Source organism: Branchiostoma floridae, chromosome 12 (assembly GCF_000003815.2).
Source record: "Branchiostoma floridae strain S238N-H82 chromosome 12, Bfl_VNyyK, whole genome shotgun sequence".
NCBI lineage: Eukaryota > Metazoa > Chordata > Leptocardii > Amphioxiformes > Branchiostomatidae > Branchiostoma > Branchiostoma floridae.
In genome coordinates, this window is record NC_049990.1 from 2,445,346 (window position 1) to 2,464,751 (window position 19,406).

Sequence of the window (19,406 nt, forward strand, 5' to 3'; positions counted from 1 at the left end):
TCCAAGTTACAATAATGAAAACAAATTTTCTAAAACCTTGTACCGCAGAAATTTTGTATTGCCACCTTAAAGTAAAATCTAGGTCTTTGCTCCTAAATTTTACCTAAGATAAACTATCACAAATGACATTAATCTTTACCTCATACAAAACGCCCTTTCCTCCTCTGAAATGTCTGCAAAGTCGCTCGGATCTTTGCTTGTGTCCATTGTCTCTGGAACAACATCTTGTTCTTCCTCTCCGGGAACAGTCATCCTTCCAAAAGTATTTTCCAGCGAGAGACAGAAACCATAGGAGCGTTTTCCAGCGAGCTGTGATCCCAAATGACCCTGGCTATTGTTTCCCGCCAAAATAAAGTACCCTGAGCGAACCCCCCTCTCCCTTCCAAATAAGGTAAATGGACGGGACCATGACGCATGTTTGGGCACGTGACATCGTTAACTTTTTTTATTTTGAGAGTTTGGCCCCCGGGCAATGTCTATTTACGTTGTATATCTCCTCTTAATGTTATAAAAAAACCTATTTTATGACTAGTTTTGCAAATAATTGCAACCGAAATTAATTTTTTTTATCAAGGACAGGGGTGGATTTTTCTATCTTCCCACGGTGTGTATGTCACTTCCGGGTTCACTTCCAAAGATGGCGGAAAGACAGCAAAACGGTGAGATGCGAAGTCGGGGCTCCAAAAACCCTTGTTCTTTCCTTCTTTTGTACATGGTACCTACCAAAACGCAACATTTATACATTTTTGAGAAACAGTTGAGCCGTTTTTGAGTCCATGGGAAGTTGTCGTCTGAAGAAAAAGCCTGGGAAAGTCACAAAGCGTAGCGAAAGTTAGCCGTGCAAGCCGGTTTTATGGGGGAGGGCGGGCAAGACTCCCTTTCACCCCAGTGCTAATGTGTTTACTGCCCTTCCCAGACACATTCTACAACCGGGCCGTTTGTTGAGGGATTAAACCGATCCTTTATGTGTAATCCTCGTTTGGAACGTTTAGCGAGGTTGTTAGAGAGAGTGTGTATTGGCATGTGGGGGGAGTTTGTGGGTCTCCCATGTCGCTCCCCTGGTGTGTGTGCGCTCACAGTAGGGGAGGGCGTGAGAACCACTGCTAACCAGACAGTGGGGGCTTGTCTGTCGGTCTGTCTTTGTTTCAAACGTTTCGTAATGTCTTCAAGCAGATGTTAGAAGGGGACATCCTAACGTTTTCTGGCTGCTGTAAGTGTGACCTGTGTGGCAGAAAATGTAAGAATATTCCCTCCAAACATCTGCTTGGAGATTACATACGTGACTAGGGCTGGGTATCGGTACAGCGTACCGGTACAAAACCGGTTTTTCTTATTGGACCGGTCCAGAAAAACCGGACCTGAAAAAATTAGGTGGACCGGATGTTGGACCGGTTAGAAAATTAACATATTATTTGATCAGGCATTCACACGTTTTGGCGCTTGCAGGTGGAAGAAAATAACAAGAGTGAAGTAGAGTAGAGTTTATAGTCATTTCTACCAAGTTTTACAGTCAATCGTACAGGTGCAGTTAGCGTTGTAGGATTTAAAGACGCCAGTGTAAGTCTTATACTCCACCAAACAGATTTCTTTGTAGTGAAATGGACCATTGGTATGAGTCATACTGCATCAGGTCCAGGTTCCGGTCCGGACCTGGACCTGATCCTTTGGACCTGAACCGGACCTGGACCTGAATTTTCTGTACCAGTACCCAGCCCTATACGTGACTGAAATGTCCAACATACAGTCAATGTCAGAGGATGTCACTTGTTCTAGTTCATGCAGCATTAGATGTATACAGGGTTAAAAAAAAATATCACAGATCTGAGATAATGATAACAAACAGAAACTAACATCAGGTGTGTGACATATTGCCTTCCTGATCTCTCTTGGTCGGTATGAATATGGAGGAAAAAAAGGAAAACCTTGGATCAGAATCACGGATTATGGTATAGGGTTATATTGGAGCCATGCTTCATCATGTTGTTGTCCATAGTAACCACTGGCTCTAATATGCTTGCTAACCACAGATAGCCAGCAAAAATATTAATAACATTGTGTTGTTAGCTAGTCCCAATGACTGACACATGGCAGTATCGCTTCAGTTTTCCTTTGCATTATTGTGGTTATCCTTTATAATACTAACTGTTTTGTTTGACTCAGTACTTAGTTGCTTAGTTTTAGATGCAGTCTCTGTATGTGGTTCCTAGAATCTTCCAGAACCATTTCATCTCTGGTCTGCTGTAAGATGATAAGATCTATTGTTGTTTTTCCCAGGTGAGGAACGTGACGAGGGTTTTGAGATCTTAGACCTTGCAGAGGCTCGAAGACGAGGCTGGCTGAAGGACATGTTCCCCAAGGACCTCTCCGCCAAGTCAGTCGGAACGCAGATCGCCGTGGGAGGGGTGTCAGGATGGTGAGTTTTTATTCTCCAAGCAGATGTAGGGCTGATTCTCGGGGTTTTACACCAGCTTTTGTAACCTTCAGTACTGTAAATGCCCTTAACCCATAAAAACTGCCAGAGTTTCAGCCCTATAAAATGATGTGTGTGCCCGGGTTGGCCGCTGACCTTCAAAAAGAAACCCCCAAACAAGGCCGAAGTCCCTAACTTCCGAGGTTTGTGCGCTACACGCGCGCAAAGCTGCTACTTCGAGTGAATGTGCTATCCCAGATATATCCGTTCGTTGCACACAGGGCATGTATATGTGTGCCGGATATATCCGGGTTTGGTAGTTTAAGGGTTAAGTTTGCAGGGAGTGTTAGATTCAGACCCCCATTTCATTTTTACCAAGGCTTGGTCTTATTTAGTTCATTCAGTTTCTCATTTGTTCGAATAAAGAGATCATAATTTGTATTAAAAATATGGGTTAACCTCTGCGTGACCAGCTGTGTAACTCTGTAACCTATACAATTTTTACCTGATAGCTACCTTAGCAGGCTATTTGAGTAGCATTTCTAGTAAATACATGTGCTTTTCTTGGCATTCTGATGTAATCAGCTCCTCCACCAAGCCACCTGCAGTGCAGACATCTCTGCCAGGAGGCACTGTTAAGTTTTAGCCTGTCAGTAGTATTAAGGGCCACTCTGGGTACCAGATACCCTAGTCAGGGTCAGCAGAGAATGTGTTCGGCAGCCAAGACACGTCTTCCCAAGGACCAAAGATAAGCACTCTGGGGAGGTGTCAAAAGAAGGAAAAATATAATTGTTGTCTATTTACCTGCGTAGATTTTGAAACTTTGGCAGCGTTGGTAGTTCTTACGTTTTTTGTGGTGCCCTCTCTAGCAAAAATGACTGTGCATTTCACGATCAGTGGACCAGATTTTGGCCCGGAGTAGAAAATATTAGTAAACAGTTTACATGTTTTGGAGCTTCCCAGTCCAATACTGAAGACAATTGGAGTTAATAGTCATTTCCTCCATGTTTCTACACTATACAGCAAATTTGACACACCACAAAAAAACCTCCTTCTCCAACCATAAAATAAACTATTACAAAAGTACCTGAATGTACAGTAGCTGACCGTACCGTACCTGCCCAGGTGTGCAGGTTACCTGTTCTCTAAGGTGGGAAAGCTGGCGGCCACAGCTGTAGGGGGAGGATTCCTACTGCTTCAGGTGAGCAAGTGCCTTAGGCGCGATCTAGACACAGTTTTTCCCGATATCGGCGAGTTGACAACCTCTCGGCAACAGCTTATTTTCAGCGTCAAGATGGAACTGCAATATCGCCTTAAAGATATCTGGAAAATTTCTCCCGAAAGGTCCGGACCATTCGTACGATACCTTACCGATAGCTTAGCAGGGGTCCCCGATAGCTTAGGAGGGGTTCCCTGACAGCTTCCGCGCGCGTGTAGATGTGTCCCGACTTCGGGAGGGCTCATTAGCATATAATGCGGGCTCATTAGGCTTTATAGCTGTTTATGACTGCAAGCGCCACGGGTGTCCTGCGGCCAACGTTCCAGATCCCTCCCGACATCTCTACAGATATCGGCAAAAACTGTGTATAGATTGGGTCTTACTTATAGCAAGGAGGCTTTATTCATGATACTCAGTCAAGTGTTAGAGCTGTCTCTATATAAATTATGCGGTAGATCTATTGGTTAAAACCATACTTGATTACATGATACTTGATGAGGTTTTCTAAGCTGTTCAAAGCATAGAAAACTGGAAGCGGGAAAGTTTAGCATAGGACAGTTTACATGATGTTATGTGTTTCTTTTCAACGTTTCAATGGCCTTCTTCCTGTGTCTGTATCTGTATCAACAGCCCTTCAGTGTAACACAACATCGCATCCATGTATGCGAGACACTTACATTGCCTCCATCCAACTGAAAGTCTTTGAAGGAAAAAAATACTGCATTGCAATTCCTAGGGTTATGATCTTACTAGTAAGATGTCTTATTTTGCTGCCGTCTTAGATAGCGAACCATGCAGGCTACGTTAAGATCAACTGGAAGAGAGTAGAGAAGGACATGGAGAAGTACAAGAAGGAGATCGGCAAACAGGCAGAGAAAGCGTACCCTGATGTCGCTCAGATTCTGCAACAGGTAAGGCTCAGCTTGTTTCCTTTCAAAGTAACCTCGAATTCACACCTGAACACCATGCAATGGCCAAAGGTGAATAGAATGGTAAAAGTGATCTTCCTCATTTCAAGTTTTTCAAGTAGATAAAGAAATCACTTAAAACATGCTAGCCGTCAGACAGTATAAGGTTCTGCACTCTTTCTTGTTTCTTGAGGTATAGCAGTACGAAAAGGAACAAACTAAGATATTTGGGATTTCCTACGTCTAATCATCTCTCGTTTCATCTTTTCCAGGCGAAGACATTTATGCAGGAGAACATGGTCGTAGCAGGCGGGTTTGCAGGCGGGTTCCTCATCGGGCTGGCTTCATGATCAGTCTGGAAACTTATACTTATAAAACAAAAGATCTTACTTTAACTCATAGGATAAAGACCCACTTTAAGATGAACTTCTTGACTTCTAAGTGTCCATCTTGTGACTCAAACTTAAAACCTAAGATTTTCGAAGATTTGAATACTCCATGAGTGATATCTTGCAAGTAGTTGGATTTTGACGGTCCTAACAGGGTGTATGTTAAAGACTTAGAAACATGCACAACTCTTATTACTCTGTGTGTACCCCCCCCCCTTCTGAAATATTTCTGACTGTAACATACTGACAAAGGAAGTGAGATGATCGTTCTTGATACTATATAGTCTAACAGATGTAGCAAACTTATCACATATCAAACAACAGTGTACAGCCGTAAGCACGCTTTTAGCTGTTCAACATGGAAGCAAAGGTACAGAAGTTGAATAGCGGGTAAAGCTAACATAGCTCTGGTTTCAGACTACATTTACACTATTCTTTGTAAGCTATGTGCTGAATTTTACTCTCCAAGCAGAGGTTCAGCTATGGCTATGACAGCTCGAAAAAGAAATCCCTAAAAACACATTTTAAAAAAAGCTGTAGCCAAACCTCTGCTTGGAGAGTACTGATTTATGTTGAGTGTTTCTTGGGGAGTTTTTATGAGTTTGTGAGAGAAAAGAAGATATAACAGTTGTTGCTGCAGACTTTAGTAAGTCTGCCTGCTAGAGAATACTGTAAATGTATTTAATTTCGCGGGGATTTACTTTTGCGGTAGTGGGAAAAGGGAATGTACGCGGTGTCGCGGTAGTGCCATAGACTGTAGTCACATACTATAATGGAAAAATGTTCATGGTGATTTTAAGTTTGCGGCACTGCAGAAACTGCAAACATAAAACTATCGCAAACATTTCTACATTTACAGTACTACTTTCTTATATAGAATACTGTGTGGGGAATGTGGAAGTAAGAAAAAGGTTGAAATAGCTCCAGGTTTTGCCCAAGAAGTATGGTGTGTGAAATGCTTTGCTTGAACTTCAAGTATTACTTGTAGATACTGTATCTATGTGTGCTGCACACTAAAATTATCATGATGAAAGTATCATGCTTTGTTTTGTGTTCATGTAAATGTTAGTGTAGTATGTCAAAACTGTTTAGTAAATATATTCGTGACACGCTTTGATGACATTATGTAATGTCATACTCACCAGCCATGTTGGAGTACTGAGCTGACACGTTATTGAGAGGGCCTCAATTTCAAATCAAAATACACCTTACATTTGCATTAAGTGTTTGACTAGACTTGTATATTGTAGACATTTTCCTTCGAGATGTTCGATGATTTGGATGGACTTTTGCGTACTACTTTGTCAGACAGTTTCCTTCAATATAGAGATATGTTGGATAATGCATTATTAAAGCAATAGTTTGTGAACATTACTGTACATGTCCTGTTGATATGTTTGTGTGTAGACTGGGTTGCATGTGTGAGTGGTAGACTTTTACTCTCCAAGCAGAGCATGGCTCTGGCTGTTTTATTTTTCTTTACATGTTTCCAGGTATTTTTGTTGGGCTTTATATTATCTCCTAAATGAAGAAATGTGTCATAATAGAAAGCCTGCCAAATATGCCTAAAACATGTAAAAACAGCCAGAACCGAACCTCTGCTTGGAGAAAAGGAGACATTGATTCTTTGTCCAGTGAGAGAAAAACATGAAGTTTATTGATGATCTCTCAAAAGTTAAACCATGTCATACGTGTACAACAATTCATTGCAGGTCAATTAGATACTTTTAGATATTTATAATTGTGTGGATGGAGGACAATTGAGTCTTTTCTAAAGACACAACATCTATCAAGGCATGCCATGCAAGAATCAAACCCATAACCTTTTAATCTTATGTCAGCTACATAACCTCAGCCACTAAACCAGCCACAACAGGTTTCCCTTGTACGGCTGACAATGTCCCAAACATCTGATCTCTGCATTTCTTTTCCAGTATTCCGTCATCTCTTTTCTCTGCCTTCTGATTTTCTTAGTCACCTTCTGTGAGTGCTAAAGGTTATATTTTTTTTGGTGGAGCGGGTGGGCACAGACACTATGTCCACAGTATGAACCTGACCCTGGCCCATACCAGTATGTTAAAAATTGCAAACCAGCACTACATGTTGTCCTAGCCTGATTAAATCTTGCTTATGGCAGCAAGCCCAACATATGGCCAGCCACCTAGGGTAGAGGCCAATTACAGCCACAGACAGCAAAGTTTGTGTTACACTGACTAATATAGTTGCAAGTCTATAATATCTGATCTGTGTGCCCTCCATGGAGTTTTGTCATCTCTTCTCCGTGTCTTCTGTTTTGCTCCTGTGAGTTTTCCTGAATCCGGAGCAGCAGACGGAGTCCTGAGCCCAGGGTTTCTCACAGCAGCGTTCCATGGCTCGGAGTACACTCTCACAGCGCGACTCCTTGTAGTTGTTAGCTGTAGAGGGATAGAAGCATTCAGTACATGTATGAGATACTAATTCATCTTCTAACCTACTAATGCTTTGGAAAAGAGCCAGCTATCAGGCAAGCAAGATGATCCGTGGATTAAAAAGGTGTACAAATTTCTGTAAACTTGTGGAACTGGTCCATACATTTTGGCCTAGCGGTTTTGGTGTTGGGTTAGTAAGCTGACAGGCCCAGCTTTGAATCACAGGAGCCAGGGGACTGTTTCTACTCGCCTCTGGCCCTGTGGGTAATGGCATAATGCCGAACAATTATATCGAACTCAGAGATTCAAGGACGAATCTCAAAATGGACAGGGAAGTGGTAATGTTATAAAACTTATATCAATAACAATGGGGTGCTGCCAATGGACCACACATTGGCTGAGTAAGCTGACAGGCCCGGCTTTCAATCACAGGAGACCGTTTCTACTCGCTTCTTGCGTTTCATCTGTTATCATGAAATCATTTATAAATGAATAGATCATGAAAGCATATTCTAGTTTAATACCCAGATATCATTTTTCCCACCTTGTAAGCACACCTGTATGTCACAGGCCTGCCTCTGACATGGGTCCGGTTTCTCCTTCATGGTACTGCTTGGGAAAAATGGCGATAATAAATTAACATAAATACCAAGCTTGAATTTTGAATAGAAGGCGTGAATAAATAACAAGCTGACACGCCCCCCTCCCCACACAATGTCAAACGTAACTTGCGCTTTATTCAGCACAATACCATCCATAAGATTATGTTTCAGTCTAAGGCCAGGGCGAGGTAAAATCTCAAATTATAACTGTAGTGACTTTCAATTCGTATGAGTGGAAAATAATGAAGGAAAATGCGCCAAATCAGTCTGACATGTCAACACGTACGTTTGAGCCTTTGGTGCCTGCAGTTTCAGATATACCTGCTAGATGGCGTTAAGACATTCACGACGCTGAGAGCACTTCCGGGTTACAGGTGGTAACTAGGGCTTACTACTTCCTGTCGTGCTACATCCGCCTAGAACAAAATAGAGTCAGGATTAAGTTATGAATTGTTCCAAAGACGAAGTTCGTATAGCTTATTTCAATAATGAAAATTAAATTCTACTGTTTGTATCTTTCCAAGTTAGTTAAGGGACTAAAATGGACTTTGGAAGACGTTTTGCAAGGAGTGCGGATGAATCTTTACGTCATCTGCATGCTAATTGCCCAGCAACGGTACACAACTACGGGGCAAACAGCTGAGTTGTGTACATCAGTTTGTGTTCTGTCTTGGTTTCATTCAGTTTACAAGCAGGACTCGGGCTCTTTACATCGACTTTTACACGTTTTCCGAGGACTTCAATAACTTAAACATGGCTCTGCCGTTTCTACCAGGGAATTCTTTCAACCCAAACGTAAGTTGATGGTTTTGATTGTCGGTTTTTAGAGGGATTTCGGGGAAGAAATTTGTGTTGGATTTTTGGAATTACCATAAGCTAGTGAGGATACACTTCTTTTAGATAATTTGCAAAGAAGTAAACATCTTTTCAAGATTTAGTAATTGGAAATGTACTAGAAGGACTAGTAGTAATATGCTTATTAGTGAACTGTGTTGTTGCTATGTTATGTTGTCTTGTGGTGTTTTCTCATAAGGTATTCTGAAAATCTATTAGAAAATCAAAAACTCCATGAGAAAATAAACAACAGCAACTTAAATCACACAAAAAACACTTGTTAATACCAAAGGTGATGTAACAGTGAGGAGGTTAGATTTTTATACATGTACAGTATATTTATCGTGTTTCTGGTGCTAATAATCATACCTACTCTTCCAGTTGGGTAAGACCAAGTTCCACAAGTCGCAGCTGTTCGACTACCGCAATGACATCTCCACCATGGTCGGCGAGCACAAGTCTGGGATTGGTGGCGCGCCTCTGCCCGGACAGAAGCTGAAACCACGACACAGCGCGTTTCCCAGCGGGGAGGGAAGCGACAAACCCGCGTGGCTCGCCTTCGACAGACAGGTATCATATTCATTCACATTTTGGGGGATTCTGAGAGGTTTGGGCAACAACAAGAAGCCTTGTCCAAAATCTCCGCATATTAAAGCTTGTGGACCTGTCCCAGGATGGAAACTTGCTTGTTGGGATGGACAAAAAATGCCACCCTTACATTCCAAAAACATCCAAACTTCATGACATGCAAACTGATTGAAAATGATTTTGTTGAGCTTAAAATGACATGTTTTAGAACAAAGATAGTTAACACAATCACCCAAACAATAAGCGGGAAAGAAAAAGATTTGAAGCTGCCCTGAGCAAACTTAAAGCTCATAGTTGCATAGTTATTTATTTAGTGTTCCTGCGTCTAATCTTTGCCAATGTGTTTCGTGCATCACCACCTGCTACACTAGCTGCACCTTGTTTCCCAGGACGTGATGTGCCGCGAGGTACTTTGTCCTGTACCACAAAGGAGAAGAAGAATACTAGTGAAAGGTACTTACATCATACACTTTCTTCTGTCCCTTTCCCCAGGTCCTGAGTTTCGATGCGTACTTCCAGGAAGCTGTGAATGAGAAGCGAGAGGAACAGTTCCGTGTGAGGAAGTGTAAGGTGTACTTCTACCTGGAGGATGACTCCATACAGGTCAACGAACCCCAGGTCAAGAACAGCGGCATCCCACAAGGTGAGAACATCTCTTCTTCTTCTTCCTCACAGCAAGTTACTGATGCAGGCCACCACAGCCTGCCACTCTCCTCTGTCCTATCTCCTATGAGTATCTCTAAACTTCATTCTACTTTTTTTGGTTTATGAACTTCAATTTAGCGAGAGAATTAAAATGAAAATGGGTCTAGGAGGAATACTTAATTTTTTTGTGTTATATTCCCTCACTTACTTGTTTGAGAACTCGCTCACTCAAGTACACACTCATTCACTCACTCACTTACTCATTCACTCACTTTCTTACTCACTCATTCTTCAGTTTACGGTCTCCTGTTCCCCATGATACAGCGAATTAGCATGGCTTATGGCCAATAAAGTTTCAAAGATGTGTCGCATGTTTTTTCTCCTTTTTAGATCTAAAGCGAGATGTGTTTGACTGCTTGTAATCCTTTGCACACAATCAGATGTTAGACGATTGTCCTAAAATTGTTCCATCTATTATTCATATCCATATTCCTGAATTACTCCTATTCATTAATTATTTAAGACAGTCCTTTTGCAATGCACAGATTTGATTCTGAGGTGATGAACAGATCTATAATAAAAACAAACAGTACTCTTATTTCAAAATCCTTAATTTTTTTAGATGAATAATTGCTGATTTCTCTCATGAACTGAATATAAATCAATTGGTAGTATGTCCATGTTTTATGAATGATGAATAAAAAAAATTTTTTAAAAATCAGACAACATTCAATCCAATAATCAGTATTGATCCTGACATTATACTGATCTTGAAGGCGACAGTGGTCGTTGAAAATCTGATCCATGTGTACTTTTGTGTTGGAAGAAAGTTTAGCTTAACTAAAACATTCTATCCTTTCCCCACCCCCCAGGGACCCTGATCCGTCGGCACAGAATCCCCCTACCCCCTCCCAATGAGGACGAGTATTACACGGTCGAGCACTTCAACGTGGGGAAGGAGATCGAGTTCTACGGGCGCACCTTCAAACTCACCAACTGTAACCAATTCACCGCCAACTTCCTACGCAAGCTCGGTGTACAGGTCTGTATCTGTAGCATTCACGTTTGTGATCTGTAAACTTCATCTACATTAGAAGTTATCATTGGAACGGACTTTAAACACAGGCTACTCAGCAGTGAGAATATTGCATTGCGTGTATTGTGAATCACTGACTGAAACACAAACAGATAGACTCATACACTGCTTTTATATGATAGGATAACGTAATAACATAAACATCAAAATTTCTTCCCAGGATACAGCATTTTAAAGTTTGAATGACCAATAAATTAATTGACTATTCGAAAAGTGACAAAAAGAGCTCAAATTTATCACTGACTCTCCTTAAATTTTCTTGTCCTTTGTTTATTTATTTATTTACTTGTCTGTTGTCCAGGTGAACCTGCCAGAGAACACTCCCAGCGACCCGTACTCCGGCTACCGCCAGCAGTTGGACGACAGCATGCAGCCGCTGCGCCCGTACGAGCGCTACGACACGCTCAAGCAGTTCCTCGATAACGATGGAAAGGTCGGTCTTGTTCATTTGTTTCATTGTTTTGTTGTAAATAATATCTCGGGTCTAGTACACTATGATGGCAAGGTGTAATGCCCTTGGTACAACACAAAACTTCAGTCTGTACTGGTCTTATAGTTCGCAGCTTTCTGTAAGCTAAGTATTGGGTATCAATAAAAAAAGAACAGATTGGTTTGAGCCAACCAATTTGTAACCTCTTCTCAAACTCAAGGTGTGATAGGTTCTTCACTGTGCTTGAGGTTTGTCAACCTCTATAGTATAGAGTATGAAAAAAAAAAGTAAGTAACTACCATGATATCTTTGAGTTTATCTCTGTTGCTTTTGCGTTAATCTTTGGCTCGGCCGCCCTACAGTATGTATCGAGTCCCGTTGAAAGAATGGTCCCCTTGCAGATTGCCAGACCAATTTCTGTATCATTTTGCGACCCTGTGGGATAGAAGCAGGTGTACTAACTGTTCTACAACAATTCCCTCAGGTCCTGCGGTTTTACTGCTACTGGGACGATTCCGACGCCATGTTCGGAGACTCTCGTGAGATGGTGATGCACTACTTCCTCGCCGACGACACCATCGAGATTCGTGAGAAGATCACGCCCAACTCTGGACGGGATGCCGCACCCAAATTCCTGAATAGAGCAAGGCTGCCAAAGGTGGGTTGTGTAAACTTTAATTTTCGTGATGTGTTAAATCAACAGTGTTTTTCTTTTCTGTGTACCTCACCTCACCTATCCCTTGACCTCTGTGTGGGTCGTTGGGGCACCATGACTTCATCCACTATTTCTGTGTAAACGTAGGCTTAAATGGTCTCCAAAAAAGTCTGAATGAAACACAAAACTGGAGCTGTTTCCAGGACCTGTCACTCTGTCCTTGAGGCTGCGACAAGTGACCGTTTGGACAAATAACAAAAATTGAACAAAAATTGATGAAAATTTTTTTTTTGTAAGCTTAAAATGACAAATTTAACAATAAAATTCAATAGCATAAACTTCTAAACAGTGAGTGAAACAGAAAAATGTAGAGCAGAGTGAAACAGCTGCGTGAAGTTGGGAAGAATAAAACTTGTTCAAGACCCAGTCACTGACGAGCAAGGAAAAGCTGGGAACAATAAAACTTGCTAATTAAAGACCCATTTACAGGTATATTGATGAATAACACGGTATACTCTATGGGTTCCAGTACGCCCCGACACTTCTGAACCAGCCGGGAGAGAAGACCGACCGTACCGTGCTGAACGTGTTTGGTCCCACGGGCCACGGCGGGCGCTACATCCTCGACAGTCTCAAGGTACAAAGAACAAACTTTAAAGCATCCTTCATTACTAATTTTATATCAATTACTTTTATCAACAGACATGTTATGACGGGGATTGTGCAATATGTATCCAAACTGGGTATCAACAAAAGTGCAATAGATGCATCATGAAAAAAAAGTTTTTCTTCTAAAAGTAAATCTTATTTCCTTGCTTTGTTTACTATTTTTCGTTTCTTTCACATTGCAAACTCTATCTTGACTTCAGTAAAATTGATGATGTTTCAGTTTTTGCTATGATAGGAAAATTAAAAGGAAGTTTTATTACCTTCGCTTTAGACTGACTACAATCTTATCATTAAGATTTTCGTAGATATGTTTACCTAATAAATGTATTAATCGGTAACAATCAATTCTCACCCAGTTCACCTGGACTTCTACCATGACTGACCTTCTACACCACAAAATATAACTCAATTAAAATGATTATCATACTTTTCATTTGTTTTGTGTTAATTTGTATTCATTTGTTATTTTTCATTCTAATAGACTGGTGCAGTTCACCTGGATTTCTACCACGATGGAGACCTGACCATCGGGAGTGTGATCAACGTCTGGGGGCGCAAGATGGTCATCTGTGACTGCGACGAGTTCACCCGCGAGTACTACCGCTCCAAATATGGCATCTGTAAGTCTTCCTATCCTGCTCTAAATTTGAAGACATTTGACGTTCATATTTCATTAAGTCACAAAAGAGCTGTAGAATTAAAATTTATGCTATGGGGGTTTTCAAGAACTTTTTTTGTACAAGGTTTTGGAAAAGAAAAGGTGACCTCAGTTCATTTTGTTTGTTTCTTACTCTTTAACTTTTAAAATGGAATGGCTCAGTACACATTAATGTGTGAGATAGTTGAGAAGACACAAGTTGCTAGCATGATCATGGCATCAATAAATGCACCAGCATTAGCATTTTCCCATGGAGTACCATGGCTGCCCAAGTCAGCAGTATCTACTTTGAATAAAGGTAAATTTTCTAGTCCTCTGAGTCAGCTGTAAGCACTCAATGCTTGAAACCACTTTAGTAACACCTCGAATGTTTTCGTTTCCAGCTGACTTTGGTCCGATGCCGTACAAGGCTCCGGCGCCAGGCCGCCCCGGCCGCGTGGTCCCGCCGTACAACGGTTTTGGCTCGGAGGAGGACTCGCTGTGCTCGTGCGCTGGCCTCATCCCCAAACCTCCCCGCAGGGACTTCATCAAGTTCATGGAGAAGGACAGGTGCGTTGGTTCGAATCCCACTTCTGACACCATGTCATAAGTTCCTTGGATGGCTTTTCGATTCTTGTCTAACTTTTACAAAAACTGGACCCACCCAGTTTTCGACAGTCCAACTTTTTCTTTAGAAGTAAAAAATTCAATCAAGTACAATCTTTCTGTGTTGGAACCACAGTTAAACTTCAATCAATCATTTGGTTTGTGTTTTTTTTTTTTAAACTTAATTCACGTTTTAAAAAAAAACACATATTGTAAGAACCTAGTAGTAGGTAGTATGGAAATAATACATTTCTCCATTTAGTCCTTATATTACCTTTGACAACAACATGAGTAGCTGGCTTTCTTAAGTCTAAGACCTATTCACAGGAATATGTACTTGAGAAGTGTTTGAAGCCGAATGGTGTTTGAAGTAACCTTTTGATTAACATGGCTGAAGTCACACACAAGGACCTTTCAGCACTCAAGTATGAAGTCTGGTCTGATACAGTATTATGAGCTTTATTCGTGGTGATCCTCAAACAATTCAAGTGGCATTCGACCTTGATATAAAAGTGACCCCTTCAGGAGAGGTATTTGGTCATAGAAAAATGCACACTTAGTCTTTGAATCATCTGCTGATGCTTTGTTTATCATTGCACTATACAAAATGCACACTTAAGAAAGTAAGAACAAGCTAGGATTGTGCTTCAGTCTGTTAGTAACCCATTATTGTTATCTCTCCAACAGACATGGCCTGGAGAGTAACGTGCTGCGTTTCATGGCCCGTATGGACACCACCAAACCCATTGACGCCGACCGTCGCTTTATCATTTCCTACTTCCTGTCTGATGACACTCTGCTGGTGTTCGAGCCGCCCGTCAGAAACTCCGGTAGGTTTGCAATATCAGCGTACATGTGCATTTTCATTGTAGAGCCCAAGCAACTTTTTCTTCAAGGGGCCGTTTGTTTTTGAGACTCTAAACCTGGTTGAAAAAAATACCTTCTTTTGCAATACTAGAATTTTTTTTTTTTAATTTTCGTTAAGTTACGTGTTTTGTCATCTTTTTAACAGAGTTTTATTAACTTAAGCGTTTGTGCACTTTAATGCATGGCTGCAAACTAGCACCTGTAAAATCCCAGAAAAAAATTTGCAAACATATGATTATGATGATTTATGTACTGCTGTAAGTAAGAAAATTACAATTTTTTTCAAGAAAAACTTTTGTTAAATTAATTAATAAAAAAGTCTTCAAGGCAGATGAAACCATGCTTTTTTAGTCTCTTATATTTTGCACTGCCTCATACTGTAACCGGTGAAATGGCCGAGTGGGCAGAGTGTTCGCCATGCATTTGGTAGGTCGTGAGTTCGATCCCCGGCTGAGTCATACCAAAGACTCTAAAAATGGTACATGCTGCTTTCTCTGCTTAGCACTAAGCACTAATGAGAAAGAGTATGGAAGTTAAACACACATCAGTACCAGCAGACCAGCCCCCTGCTGTAGTGACTTGCACAAATGTGTGGCCCAAGGGCTTTGAAGTGGAGATGGGCGCCACCCTATGCATCTGTAGATGTATGGCCAAAACTTGTACTGTAACCACACAATGTAGGAGTCAGTCTTAATCATTTAATTCTATTGTTTTCCTCCTTAAGGTGTTATCGGTGGTAAGTTCCTGGAGCGCAGTCGCGTGAAGAAGCCGGGACAAGAGCTGTACAAGTCGGAGCCGTCCGCGTACTATCTGGCTCAGGACCTGTTCGTTGGAGCCAAGGTTCAGTTCAACAACCACATCTTTGTGCTGATCGATGCGGATGAGTACGCCTTCAGATACATGGAGAAGCACAGCTCTGAGGTAGGGACCTTTCTACTCTCCTAACATTTATACTTTCCTAGCACTATCATAATCTCCAGGCAGATCCTACAGTTAGTATAAGATAGTATCAAAAGAGAGCCAGAAGAGTGAAGCCAGCCTAGGAGTGTGTTTAGCTACATGGCAAATGTACACCTCTTGGCTGACTACATTCCTTGGCCAGTTTAGTACAACATGTATCTTATGCTATTGTAGGATCTGCTTGGAGATTAGAACTATCGTAGAGTGGAACTCGTTGCCATCCAGTACAGTAGGAGCATTCTTGCTTATTGTGTGACAGGTCATTCAATCTTCCGCAAACAGTTCCCCAGTTGCACTATTGATGAAGTAAAATAGAATAAAATGAAAGTCACAAACTTTGGTTTTGGGCAGATCAGACATTTTTCTCCATATAAAATGATCGAACAATCCTGAAAATCATTTTCTTATCCTTTAGTTACCCTGTCAGACGACTGAAAATATGGGCTCCTTGCTGATGTAACACTATTAATGAGTAAACCGTTGTATCACCTTGTCCCCACAGTTCCCAGTTGCCCACGTGCACAACATCCTGGGCAAGCTGAAGGACCAGTAACTAGTAATATGTACTCCTAATGTCAGCATAATAAAACACTGAAAATGACTAAACCATTGTATCACCTTGTCCCCACAGTTCCCAGTTGCCCATGTGCACAACATCCTGGGCAAGCTGAAGGACCAGTAACTAGTAATATGGACTCCTAAAAACTCTGACCATGACCTAACCCGTACCATCTTCCTCCCACAGTTCCCAGTTGCCCATGTGCACAACATCCTGGGCAAGCTGAAGGATCAGGCACTGAAGAACACCGACGACATCAAGCAGTTCTTCCTGAGGAACGACCCGGAAGGTCGCGGACAGATCCCGTATGAAGTTTTCAGGTAAGGAACACACCTTGAGGCCACCTCTATGAATTTCTTTGGTTTTCCAGACATCTTAAAGTAAAGATCTAAGATGGGATATGGTCAAGGTGGGAATGGAAGACAGGGAAGGACAACTTGAATCATGCACTAACTATTATTCACTCCTCGTAACACTGTGTACCATTACATACAGGCTCCCCCTTATGCTCTGTTTTGATGTTAATCTTGTTAAAGATTGACAACAGTGCAATCTTAATGCTGCAGAATTGTCGAACGGTAAAATATAGTTCAAAGAAATTAGAGCAAGATTCTTTGACACAGTCTCATGACAATCATCCATTTGGGAATCTTCATTCTTTAGCCCCTTCCTATAAATATAATCACAAATTTTATAAAGCTGTTTTTTGAAAGAATTAACAATATTTTCTCAATTCAATATATTCTTTGATGACCTAAAGAAACCATGATAGCAAGACTATTCAAACTGACTGGGAAAACAATATAATCTGGATGGTATTGAATTGTTAGAAAGAAGCACAAATAACACAGCAGGATCCTTTTTTGTGTGACACAGTCTCAAAACTTCGTCTGTTTCCTTACAGGAATCTGCTGACGCAGGTGTGCGGGAACAAGCTGGCGGAACACGAGATCATGACCCTCGGACGGTACTTCAGCGAGCGACAGGACGAGCAGGTCAACATGAGCGTGTTGCTAGGCGTCGCCCAGGAGCAGCTACGCAAGCACAACTTCGAGAACTTCACGCGCCTGAAGCAACTCATGATGCACCACGACACCAGCAGGTAGGAATGGGCCTCTATTTGATTGTTGTTGTTTTTTTGTTTTTGTTTTTTTTTGAGTGTGCATGACGTAGTGGTTAGTGACCCTATCTTGGGATTAGAGGGTTTAGAACTCTAATCCCAACCAGACTTGCACGCTACTGGTAAAGGTTGCACTTTGCAGCAGTGGTTAACTTCATTAGTGAAATTTCTCCTGAACTATTGGTACTTATACATAGTACATAATTTGCTGATGGTTTAAGTAATTCCTGTTGTTTTTTCTGTAGTTTGCTGACTTTTTCTTTCTCTATTCCAGGACCGGCAGCATCACGAGGAAGAAGGTGAGGATGGTGTCCAAGGCCTTCCACGTTCCAGTCTCCGACGATCTGCTTAGAGCAATCCTCGAGAAGTAAGAAAACTTTACTCTCCACAATATATCTTTCTTTGACATTGAGTTATTCCATTGTCTCTATTCCAACTTGTATATATTAAAGGTCTGCTACGCAGTTTTTTGCGCTCAAATTTGAAATATTCTAGAACTAAGAAATCTCAGATTTACTACTACTTTTTGACACTTTTGTGTCATTATTTCACATTTGCAACGGAGAGAATTAGCCTACAAATATTTCGTCCTACGCGCGCTGTAACTTTCTGACCTCCCTAGTTAGGCACCGGTGAGAATTCGAACAAGAATCAATCATCAACGGTTCGTTCGGAAGAAACAAAATGGCTGAAACCCAGTGCGGGTGTGCAGATTCACAGGTTTTCAAACGCGCTCGCACGGCGAAAATATCGACTCCCGACATACCTTGAATAGTGTTCCGTAACGTGGTAGGCTTGATTCAACTACTAACTATGTAACTATTCAACTATGTAAAGAAATGGCCGGAAAATGGATTTTTTGTTTTCAGTTTGAAGCGCAAAAAACTGCGTAGCAGACCTTTAAGCATAACAGTTCAGGAAGGAGAATGTTCTCCAAAAAGTTCTTACTACATTTTTGGCACTAAATTTGTGTTCATTATGGGTTTAGACAGCTAGAAAGAGCTCTGGTTAAAATTATAAAGATTTGCTACGTGTGATCTAACTGTTGTATCCTGTTTATTTTAGGCTTGCTGGTACAGATGACACCCCAGTGAACTACCAGGAGTTCGTTGACCTGCTGAACTGGAGAGAGACCCCAGTGGAACCGCTACACTACACGGCTGCACCCACCACGGTAAGGAACTTGCCACTTTGTGTCAACCTGCAAATTGTTGAAAAATGAATGTTTTAGCCTGTAGTACGTGTGGCAATTTGTTCCGTTTGCATCTTTTACTCTTTAAATGGTGTTGCCAGACCTAGATGTGGCTGAAATTTGCCACCTGCTCGATCAATTTTGCATACTTTAATTTTCTTTAAAGTTTGGTTCCAAAATTTGCCACATTGTAATTTTTTTTTGTAAACTTGCCAAATAACCTCCATTCTTATATTGCTATTGTAGCCATTCTTTCAAATATTTTGCAGACAAAGTTTGTTACGACCATTGCAAAGGAGTTAGATTATGTCAACACATTGGGTACCTACTGGCTGCAGATACACCTGATATTATTATTATAATTATCAATTAATGTTAATTATTCTTTATTCTTCAGCTCGGTAAGTGGGTAGGTGCTGAGAGCAGAGACAATGTCATGATGGTCCAGTACACACCTCTGATGGGCGAGATCTTCGGCGCAAACATGTCCGACTCTTAACTTGCGTCACCCTTTAGCCATATAACGTTCCTCAACAGTTCGCAAAATTTATATGGTAAAAATAGAGAGAGTGAGAGAGAGAAAAATAAAGGAGTACATTTTGTGAGGAGAAA

The 19,406-nt window shown here is 41.3% G+C and overlaps 2 protein-coding genes across 2 annotated transcripts; both read left to right on the plus strand.

Moving 5' to 3' along the window:
* The first annotated feature begins 479 nt into the window (after positions 1 to 479).
* LOC118428216 (FUN14 domain-containing protein 1-like) lies at positions 480 to 5,430 on the plus strand. Its single transcript, XM_035838224.1, has 5 exons — positions 480 to 659; positions 2,275 to 2,413; positions 3,536 to 3,611; positions 4,412 to 4,540; positions 4,810 to 5,430. The coding sequence occupies exons 1-5, from the start codon at positions 611 to 613 to the stop codon at positions 4,885 to 4,887; spliced, it is 471 nt and encodes a 156-aa protein (XP_035694117.1). The 5' UTR covers positions 480 to 610; the 3' UTR covers positions 4,888 to 5,430.
* Positions 5,431 to 8,541: 3,111 nt separating this feature from the next.
* On the plus strand, positions 8,542 to 19,364 carry LOC118427918 (EF-hand domain-containing family member C2-like). The gene is made up of 16 exons (XM_035837884.1): positions 8,542 to 8,731; positions 9,152 to 9,340; positions 9,851 to 10,001; positions 10,876 to 11,045; positions 11,401 to 11,532; positions 12,014 to 12,187; positions 12,714 to 12,821; positions 13,335 to 13,473; positions 13,895 to 14,060; positions 14,784 to 14,926; positions 15,688 to 15,884; positions 16,669 to 16,802; positions 17,387 to 17,584; positions 17,877 to 17,969; positions 18,668 to 18,776; positions 19,192 to 19,364. Exons 1-16 carry the CDS (start codon positions 8,690 to 8,692, stop codon positions 19,291 to 19,293), a joined length of 2,247 nt encoding a protein of 748 aa, XP_035693777.1. The 5' UTR covers positions 8,542 to 8,689; the 3' UTR covers positions 19,294 to 19,364.
* Positions 19,365 to 19,406: the final 42 nt, after the last annotated feature.